At 43.5% G+C, this 10,730-nt stretch overlaps 1 protein-coding gene across 1 annotated transcript in view; it reads left to right on the plus strand.

Annotated features, from left to right (window-relative positions):
* LOC117967040 (SWI/SNF complex subunit SMARCC2-like) overlaps positions 1 to 4,057 on the plus strand; it is a 32,056-nt gene extending 27,999 nt beyond the window's left edge. The window contains exon 26 of the mRNA XM_059013213.1: positions 1,169 to 4,057. Coding sequence (XP_058869196.1) covers positions 1,169 to 1,242 — 74 coding nt within the window. The 3' untranslated portion in view covers positions 1,243 to 4,057. The remainder of the gene's footprint in view (positions 1 to 1,168) is intronic.
* The last annotated feature ends 6,673 nt before the right edge of the window (positions 4,058 to 10,730 follow it).

A 10,730-nucleotide genomic window follows, 5' to 3' on the forward strand; every position in this document is an offset into this window, starting at 1 on the left:
TTTGTGTTGGTGACAGTGGTTTGTTTTGACGTGGTTTGTGTTGGTGACGTGGTTTGTTTTGGTGACGTGGTTTGTGTTGGTGATGTGGTTTGTTTTGACGTTTGTTTTGATGATGTGGTTTGTTTTGATGTGGTTTGTGTTGGTGACGTGGTTTGTGTTGGTGACGTGGTTTGTGTTGGTGACGTGGTTTGTTTTGACGTGGTTTGTTTTGATGATGTGGTTTGTTTTGGTGATGTGGTTTGTGTTGGTGACAGTGGTTTGTTTTGATGTGGTTTGTGTTGGTGACGTGGTTTGTGTTGGTGACGTGGTTTGTGTTGGTGACAGTGGTTTGTTTTGACGTGGTTTGTTTTGGTGACGTGGTTTGTGTTGGTGATGTGGTTTGTTTTGACGTGGTTTGTTTTGGTGACGTGGTTTGTGTTGATGATGTGGTTTGTTTTGACGTGGTTTGTGTTGGTGACGTGGTTTGTGTTGACGTGGTTTGTGTTGGTGACGTGGTTTGTTTTGATGACGTGGTTTGTTTTGGTGATGTGGTTTGTGTTGGTGACAGTGGTTTGTTTTGGTGACGTGGTTTGTGTTGGTGACAGTGGTTTGTTTTGACGTGGTTTGTGTTGGTGACGTGGTTTGTTTTGGTGACGTGGTTTGTGTTGGTGATGTGGTTTGTTTTGGTGATGTGGTTTGTGTTGGTGACAGTGGTTTGTTTTGATGTGGTTTGTGTTGGTGACGTGGTTTGTGTTGGTGATGTGGTTTGTTTTGGTGATGTGGTTTGTGTTGGTGACAGTGGTTTGTTTTGATGTGGTTTGTGTTGGTGACGTGGTTTGTGTTGGTGACAGTGGTTTGTTTTGGTGACGTGGTTTGTGTTGGTGACGTGGTTTGTGTTGGTGACGTGGTTTGTTTTGGTGATGTGGTTTGTTTTGGTGACGTGGTTTGTTTTGGTGACGTGGTTTGTGTTGGTGACGTGGTTTGTGTTGGTGATGTGGTTTGTTTTGGTGACGTGGTTTGTGTTGGTGACGTGGTTTGTGTTGGTGATGTGGTTTGTTTTGGTGACGTGGTTTGTGTTGGTGACGTGGTTTGTGTTGGTGACGTGGTTTGTTTTGGTGACGTGGTTTGTGTTGGTGACGTGGTTTGTTTTGGTGACGTGGTTTGCTAACCTGCCTTGTTTCTTTCCCAGAGCCCAGTGTCTCCATGCCTCCAGACTCCCTGCCTCCAGCCCCAGCCTCGGCCACGCCTGTGCCTCCCCAGTGAGGCAGAGAGCGAGAGAGACTGAACCCCCTCTCCACTCCACACAGTGCGATCGCAGCTCCCACGATAACTAAATCCACCCCAATCATCGCTGACTCCAGAGTCACTTCAACCACACAGGATATACAGAACAAAAGTATGCAGCTTGGAGCAATGAGACGTGGCAGGTAGCACCAGCAGGGGGCGATGTCTCCAGAACAGAAAGCGACTGCATTCATCACGAAGTGCTTGCAGTGTCTGGGTTATAGATCCCTGGCTGGAAGGTCCTGTCGTTCTTAAAAAGGAAACAAAAAAACAAAATTAACAGTGTTACAAAACAATCAAGATGTATTGCTTTTTAAATATGAATATGTAGTTTTTTGTTTTAAGTACTTTCTTCAATTGTTGAGCTCCGGTAGACATGCTTTAGACAGTGACCTATACGCAAAACTAGGACAGATCAAGTCTCTTAATGTCTATTGAGCGCTTTCCTTTCAGAAACCAGGAGTAACTTAGACTGAAATTTCACCAGGTGAAGTATGAAGTTTCATTGCTTTACAGCACGTACCTTTACCCTGTATATCAGAGAAGTGCCTGAGTGAGTGAAAGAGACAGGCAGGCAGACAGACAGACAGACAGGCAGACAGACTCTTTCTGGGGAGGATTTTGGCAAATCTCCAGAAATCAGCCATAAAATGGTAGGATTGGGCATGCAGAAGAAATTGACAAAGAAAACCCTTTTTTATTATTATTATTATTATTATTATTATTATTATTATTATTATTATTATTATTATTATTGTTATAATTGTTATTAATGTTATTCTTCTAAATGTTTTTTCTATTATTATTTTAGCAGATAGGAAGGCCCTGTCTCTGTTTAAAAGAAAAAATCCTCAATGTTACAAATAAGAGGTATTGATTTTTCAATATGAATGCACGTGTGTTGCATGGCTGTCTTCCTGTGTTAAAAACACAAAAACAATTATGAAAAGAAAAAAAAAAACTTGAGCACTTGAATGCATCTTTTTTTATTTTACCCGTGCATTTTGCCAAAAAAGAAAAAAAAAAAAATTAACCCAGGCATTCTGTAATAAAGACCCTTCTGCTTTTGCAATATTGAGGGCGGCACTGGATTCTGGAGTTTTGATGAAGAACCGTTTTCACTCCTCCCTTCATCATGATGCAGTTGAATGTTTCATCCTGTAGATCTCAGTGTATTTGTGCAGAGACCATTGTGCTAACCAGGACTCTTCAGTGTGCTGTACAGCAGGACCTCAGAGTTACAAACACCTTGGGAACAGAGGCTTCATAAGTAACTCTGAAATGAGTCTTCAGCGGTTTTAATGAATGTGCCCACCTGCTCTCTACAGCCTCAATCTGGAGGATAATGCAAGGATACAGCACAGGAGTGCTGGGGAGGGGTGCTTAGTTTAAAACTGAAATGTTCCTTGCATCGTAGGCATGGCGGAGGGATTGCAGTTGAAAGTGAGGTGTTGGGTTGAGCGGTCACTTCATAAGTTTGGTGTTTGTAACTGTGAGGTTCTACTGTTTAGAGGGGATTCCCTGTATGTATATATATATCATGGAGAGGACAGCAAGACCAGGGGATGTACAGCTTGGGCCTAGAAATGACTAACATAATATCACATTCCCTTACTGTACCGCTGTGAGAGAAATCTGTTAAACTGAAAGCCAGGAGCAGTAGGAGGAATGTCATGTTTAAAGGTATTCAGAGCACTGTGTTGTGTGTCGTTTCCCTTTCTTTTCAGTGGGGCTGCGGCAGTGAAGCGTCGCACCCCCAGAATGTAACGGTCCCAAGGCTGGAGTGTTTCATTCTCGTGCAAACTCTCTAAATGAAGACAATAGAAAGTGAAAGAGATCGGCCCCTTCTCTCTCCTGTTACTGTAGTCATGTGTTCTGGGTCGTAGTTAAAGTAGAAATCGCTGTTTGCCATTTTCCTTCCTTCCTTTCCACTGCGGTCACAGACCGCTTCGTTAGCTGTTGCCTCTGTTGAGACCCCTCACTATTTCTAACAGTGTTTTTTAAAAGCTTACTTTGTCACCTTATGCTGAATGGGAAACGTCCGAGAATCGTTTCATGAATCTTACCTCTTGTGCACGTCCGTTTGTTATCTCACATGCTTTAGTAAGCATGATCCCTGGTACTACACTAGGTTAAAGAAATCTCTGTTTGCGAGCCTTGTTTTCAGATAGTGTTGCACTTCCCTTTGGTCACCTTCTTTCCTGTCATTAATCAGCCAACTTCCTCTATCAAGCTTTCAGCCAGGAAGGTGACCCTGAATACACTGCTGCGGTGACCTAGGAAGTGCAAGTCTAACAGATTTCCTGTGAGCAAGGCTTGCAAACTTTCTTCAGCCCGGTGTAGGGTCAGGTGTGTTGTAAGGAGAATCCATGTGTACTGGAACATGTGTTTCTTTCAAAACTGCACATTTGAGATCTGTGTAGCTCAGGGCAAAACTGGTAAGATTTATGGTACGGTTTGGTCAGCTATTTAAAATCTGGCTGAACTGCTGTTTGAGTGTTCTTTGTTTTTAACTAAGTTTATCTTTTATGTCTGCAATGACTTTAGCCCCAGTGGACATCAGTGTAATCCACATCAGAAAACAAAGTCCAGCACAGTTTTGGTTGCAGTTGGTGTAATTGCTCGTCTAAGTTCAGATACAGAGCCACGACTGAGCTGAATGCTCCTGTACTTCATGGAGTGTTGAGAACGGGGCATTTTGTTCATTTGAAGGCAAGCAGAGGGGTGGAAAGGGTGACTCCCTCCTCTTTAATATCTGTTACTAAATCAAAGAGATATAAATATATATATATATTAAAGTCGTGGTTTTTATTGTACATTTGCTTTTTTATATATTGCTTCTGTTTGTGTCGGAACTGCCCAGGTGAATCTGAACAGAGTGTACCATCACAGGCAAGATATAGGGGGTAGCTGAGGACACACAGATAAAGCTGTTAGTTTAATGATAAGTGTAGTGAAACGTCTTAGCATCCAGAAATAATTACAATCAACCCTCTCTTAACTTGTACAGCTCTCGGTAGAGTACTATACTGTAAAGATTTAGTGTACCATTAACAGGATGGGGTGACGTTACACACAGGAGGCCAGGGTTATTACAGGGTTAAAGAAGGGTTTTCATTCAACGGTGGACAGTCATTAAACTTAGACTGTGGTTAGCTACCAGGAGTCAGAAAACTAGCACAATGAGGTTTTGATTATAGAAAATTAAAAACCAAACCAGATTTCTGTACTTTGAGAAACAAGCAAACATTTGGGCTAGTGCCGCCTTCAGTGTACCAAGACACCTAGACACTGCAGACTTGGATGATTCGGTTTCTTACAGTTTCAGTTTTGAAGTTATGCAGGAGTCACAAAGGCATCAATATTAAAAGGACTGGCTTGCGTTGACAGAAACAAGCAAGTCTGTAGTAAGGGTTTCTTTCATCAGTTCTATCTGTGTGTCATACATCCTGAATAACGCTTCCCCTGTAATGTGTTGAGGTATCACAAAACAAACCTGTGGAACACACTGTGTTTGCAATCCAGTTCCATATGTAATGCGTTTCTCCAGCGTACAGTTCTGACAGTATAGAGACTCAAAGCCAAGCCCTGTTGTGAAGTCTGGTTAGTGTGGTTTGAGGCAGATTGTTGTATTGTATGTTTTAGAGAAAAAAAAAATGAAATAAAAAAAATAAGAAGAAACTGTTCGGTAGTGCATTCTCACGTAGTCCTGCATGGTCATGACTCCAACGAAACAAAAACAAAAAGATTAAAAAAAAAAAAAAAAACGCTTATTTAAAAAAAAAAATTCAAGGTGAAAAACATTTGCTGAATAAAATCTTTATAAAAGCTCCTCCTGCTGTGTGTGTTTCTGCAGTGTTGTGTTCATGGAAAGACGTTCCTGTGCTGCAGGGATCCTGTTCTTCTGTGTTCACAGCGTGTGTGTGTCACAGAGCTCAGTGTATTCACAGTGTGTGTGTGTGTCAGAGAGCTCAGTGTATTCACAGTGTGTGTGTGTGTGTGTGTCAGAGAGCTCAGTGTATTCACAGTGTGTGTGTGTCAGTGTCAGAGAGCTCAGTGTATTCACAGTGTGTGTGTGTGAAAGAGAGCTCAGTGTATTCACAGTGTGTGTGTGTGTGTGTGTCAGAGAGCTCAGTGTATTCACAGTGTGTGTGTGTGTGTGTGTCAGAGAGCTCAGTGTATTCACAGTGTGTGTGTGTCAGTGTCAGAGAGCTCAGTGTATTCACAGTGTGTGTGTCAGTGTCAGAGAGCTCAGTGTATTCAGTGTGTGTGTGTGTGTCGGAGAGCTCAGTGTATTCACAGTGTGTGTGTGTCAGTGTCGGAGAGCTCAGTGTATTCACAGTGTGTGTGTGTGTGTCAGTGTCAGAGAGCTCAGTGTATTCACAGTGTGTGTGTGTGTGTCAGTGTCAGAGAGCTCAGTGTATTCACAGTGTGTGTGTGTGTCAGAGAGCTCAGTGTATTCACAGTGTGTGTGTGTGTCAGAGAGCTCAGTGTATTCAGTGTGTGTGTGTGTCAGTGTCAGAGAGCTCAGTGTATTCACAGTGTGTGTGTCAGTGTCAGAGAGCTCAGTGTATTCAGTGTGTGTGTGTGTGTCGGAGAGCTCAGTGTATTCACAGTGTGTGTGTGTCAGTGTCGGAGAGCTCAGTGTATTCACAGTGTGTGTGTGTGTGTCAGTGTCAGAGAGCTCAGTGTATTCACAGTGTGTGTGTGTGTGTCAGTGTCAGAGAGCTCAGTGTATTCACAGTGTGTGTGTGTGTGTGTGTGTCAGAGAGCTCAGTGTATTCACAGTGTGTGTGTGTCAGTGTCAGAGAGCTCAGTGTATTCACAGTGTGTGTGTGTGTGTGTCAGAGAGCTCAGTGTATTCACAGTGTGTGTGTGTGTGTGTGAAAGAGCTCAGTGTATTCACAGTGTGTGTGTGTGTGTGTGTCAGAGAGCTCAGTGTATTCACAGTGTGTGTGTGTGTGTGTGTCAGAGAGCTCAGTGTATTCACAGTGTGTGTGTGTCAGTGTCAGAGAGCTCAGTGTATTCACAGTGTGTGTGTGTGTGTGTGTCAGAGAGCTCAGTGTATTCACAGTGTGTGTGTGTGTGTGTGTCAGAGAGCTCAGTGTATTCACAGTGTGTGTGTGTCAGTGTCAGAGAGCTCAGTGTATTCACAGTGTGTGTGTGTGTGTGTCAGAGAGCTCAGTGTATTCACAGTGTGTGTGTGTGTGTGTGAAAGAGCTCAGTGTATTCACAGTGTGTGTGTGTGTGTGTGTCAGAGAGCTCAGTGTATTCACAGTGTGTGTGTGTGTGTGTGTCAGAGAGCTCAGTGTATTCACAGTGTGTGTGTGTCAGTGTCAGAGAGCTCAGTGTATTCACAGTGTGTGTGTGTGTCAGAGAGCTCAGTGTATTCAGTGTGTGTGTGTGTCAGTGTCAGAGAGCTCAGTGTATTCACAGTGTGTGTGTCAGTGTCAGAGAGCTCAGTGTATTCAGTGTGTGTGTGTGTGTCGGAGAGCTCAGTGTATTCACAGTGTGTGTGTGTCAGTGTCGGAGAGCTCAGTGTATTCACAGTGTGTGTGTGTGTGTCAGTGTCAGAGAGCTCAGTGTATTCACAGTGTGTGTGTGTCAGTGTCAGAGAGCTCAGTGTATTCACAGTGTGTGTCAGAGAGCTCAGTGTATTCACAGTGTGTGTGTGTGTCAGAGAGCTCAGTGTATTCACAGTGTGTGTGTCAGTGTCAGAGAGCTCAGTGTATTCACAGTGTGTGTGTGTCAGTGTCAGAGAGCTCAGTGTATTCACAGTGTGTGTCAGAGAGCTCAGTGTATTCACAGTGTGTGTGTGTGTGTCAGAGAGCTCAGTGTATTCACAGTATGTGTGTGTGTGTGTCAGAGAGCTCAGTGTATTCACAGTGTGTGTGTGTCAGTGTCAGAGAGCTCAGTGTATTCACAGTGTGTGTGTGTCAGTGTCAGAGAGCTCAGTGTATTCACAGTGTGTGTCAGAGAGCTCAGTGTATTCACAGTGTGTGTGTGTCAGTGTCGGAGAGCTCAGTGTATTCACAGTGTGTGTGTGTGTGTCAGAGAGCTCAGTGTATTCATAGTGTGTGTGTGTCAGTGTCAGAGAGCTCAGTGTATTCACAGTGTGTGTGTCAGTGTCAGAGAGCTCAGTGTATTCACAGTGTGTGTGTGTGTGTCAGTGTCAGAGAGCTCAGTGTATTCACAGTGTGTGTGTCAGTGTCAGAGAGCTCAGTGTATTCACAGTGTGTGTGTCAGTGTCAGAGAGCTCAGTGTATTCACAGTGTGTGTGTGTGTGTGTGTCAGAGAGCTCAGTGTATTCACAGTGTGTGTGTGTGTGTGTGTCAGAGAGCTCAGTGTATTCACAGTGTGTGTGTGTGTCAGTGTCAGAGAGCTCAGTGTATTCACAGTGTGTGTGTGTCAGTGTCAGAGAGCTCAGTGTATTCACAGTGTGTGTGTGTGTCAGTGTCAGAGAGCTCAGTGTATTCACAGCGTGTGTGTGTGTCAGTGTCAGAGAGCTCAGTGTATTCACAGTGTGTGTGTCAGTGTCAGAGAGCTCAGTGTATTCACAGTGTGTATGTGTCAGTGTCAGAGAGCTCAGTGTATTCACAGTGTGTGTGTGTCAGTGTCAGAGAGCTCAGTGTATTCACAGTGTGTGTGTGTCAGTGTCAGAGAGCTCAGTGTATTCACAGTCTGTGTGTGTCAGTGTCAGATAGCTCAGTGTATTCACAGTGTGTGTGTGTGTGTCAGAGAGCTCAGTGTATTCACAGTGTGTGTGTGTGTGTGTCAGTGTCAGAGAGCTCAGTGTATTCACAGTGTGTGTGTCAGTGTCAGAGAGCTCAGTGTATTCACAGTGTGTGTGTGTCAGAGAGCTCAGTGTATTCACAGCGTGTGTGTGTGTCAGAGAGCTCAGTGTATTCACAGTGTGTGTGTGTGTCAGAGAGCTCAGTGTATTCACAGTCTGTGTGTGTGTGTGTGTCAGAGAGCTCAGTGTATTCACAGTGTGTGTGTCAATGCGACGAACACGGTGTATTTGCAGACTTGTCTGTTGCCACATTCTTATTGTTTCCATGTGTATTCAATCCTATGGAGGCTCACTTGTGTCATTTTTCTCATTTTAAGTTTCCTCTTTGAATCCCTCTTTTAATGTGAGTTGCATGCTTAAACAATCTCATCTTTTAACACTGATCACATGATGCTAAACACCTTACAGCAGAAGGGACTTAAAGACACACAGGAATGTGTCGATGGAGCAGTTCATTCCTGCTCCCCTCTCAGATCCATTACACCTGAAGCAAATTCCCATCTTACAGACCTGTGTGCTTTTAATTAAATCTCCTCTTAATGTCAGAAAAAATCATTCAGCTTTAATGTGCAGAGTGCTATATAGAACAATGTAGAGTAATTAACAGACACACATGAATTACATATCAGTATAAAATAATACTGTGATGTTTCCAGTGGAAAGCAAGGCTGGAACAGGGGGCAGTGCAGCCTGACGAAACTACTGGGAAGCTCATCCTAAAATGGATGAGAGGTTAAGGAATGCTGGTCTGCAGTACAGCGAGCTTTGATTAATCTCCCCCGTTTCCTTTCTCCTTATATGGAAGAGTCCTTCTCTGCATGTTAACTACTGCAGGGCTGGATTGGAATGTACCAAATAAAAAGTTCAGTACAGGGGGGGTTGGGGGGAATTCTGTGTTGCCTGAGGCTAACTCATTATTAGCTTGTGTAGTTAGATAATAGCTCTCTAAAACTGGATTGAGAAATATCTCACATCACAGTGTAACGCTACTGCCAATAAAATGACAAGACAGATATCTTTGTGCATTTATTGATGATGAATGAAGTAGATTGTATAAACGCTTGTTTCTCGGTGTGTTGATGCTGTGGAGCAGAGGAATGGGTTGGGGGGTGTGGGGTGAGGTGAGGGTCATTTTTTGGGACTGGGAGCCTCTGCTAATATGGTCCTGCTCGGCACCACTCATGGGCTGGAGAGACGCAGGAATCTGGAGCCAGGATTCAGGGAGCTGTCCTGCCTGTACGAGGAGAACCAGCTGGGGAATCCTTCAGTGGCATGGAAACACACCCTCAATGGAAACATTAACATGCAAGGTTCTAACATCAATGTTTTATTAGAGCCACATTGCCACTGCCCCCTCTCCTTTGAAAGTATTAACCAAGGCTTTCAGATCCATTCTCTTCTCTTTATTATTAGAGCAACATTATCACTGAAAGTCTGCATTATCAGAGGTTTTAAAATCAATCTTCATTATTATTTTAAACACATATGATCACTGCCCACTCCTTTCCAAGAGTTTAAAATCCATTCACTTTTCAATATTAGCAACATTATTAGACTGCTTACCATGGCTTTACAATCCATTCTCTTATATCTTTAAGAAATTACCAGGGCAGCAGTGTGGAGTAGTGGTTAGGGCTCTGGACTCTTGACCGGAGGGTCGTGGGTTCAATCCCAGGTGGGGGACACTGCTGTTGTACCCTTGAGCAAGGTACTTTACCTAGATTGCTCCAGTAAAAACCCAACTATAATGGGTAATCATGTGTGTTAAAAAAAAAAAAAATGGAATTGTATGTAAAAATAATGTAACAACTGTAAGTCACCCTGGATAAGGGTGTCTGCTAAAAAATAAAGGAGTGTTACCAAGCCCTTAATATTCATTTTCTTATCTTTTTATTATTAGCATTGCCTCCCTTCAGCAACAACACTAAACAGACAACTCTGACAACTAAGAGGTCATCAGCCCCCTGCACAGCTAACCAGACAGCAACGGAGTCACTGCAGGGAACGTCTTGTAAATGTCTATTTCTGTTAGGTGTACCAGCCAAGGCTTTATAACTGTGTGTCGTGTGGAGGGTGTAGAGGGGAGCGTGGGGTTCATCCTGCATGCAGATTCATGGAGATGATCCCCAGCATGATATTCTAAAGGGAAAGACATACTTTTATTATTATTTATTGAACAGACGCCTTTATCCAGCTTACCAGACTGAATGGTTTATAAATACGAAGTAAAATAAATTGATGCTACTGTCCTGAGAATCATATCAACAGTGCACCAATAGAAAAAAAAAGTGGTTTGTCACTGTCATTGATAGGGCCAAAGGTTAACAGTTGTTCCATGAAACTAAAAGACAGTCATCATGTCTATCTAGCACATGGGCTCATAGGAAATGAACTCCACTAAACTGAAAAGGGGGCGAGGTAAAGGTGAGGTCGTCCCGTCTCTCTGAACCACAGCCCAGGTTAATAACAGCCCAATGAAGAATGAAACCTGCTTCACTGAATAAACTGCATTCAATTCCTACTGCTTTCCACCCGGTACAAACTCCAAGGCTTTGCTGAACCTGTATGGTCACTCTCCGTGTGCGTGACTTCATCCAGCACCAACACCCTAATGATAATGAAAGCAGTACATGGAGACAGTTCACAGGATAAACAGCCGTGAACGAGGAAGCTG

Source organism: Acipenser ruthenus, chromosome 45 (assembly GCF_902713425.1).
Source record: "Acipenser ruthenus chromosome 45, fAciRut3.2 maternal haplotype, whole genome shotgun sequence".
Classification (NCBI taxonomy): domain Eukaryota; kingdom Metazoa; phylum Chordata; class Actinopteri; order Acipenseriformes; family Acipenseridae; genus Acipenser; species Acipenser ruthenus.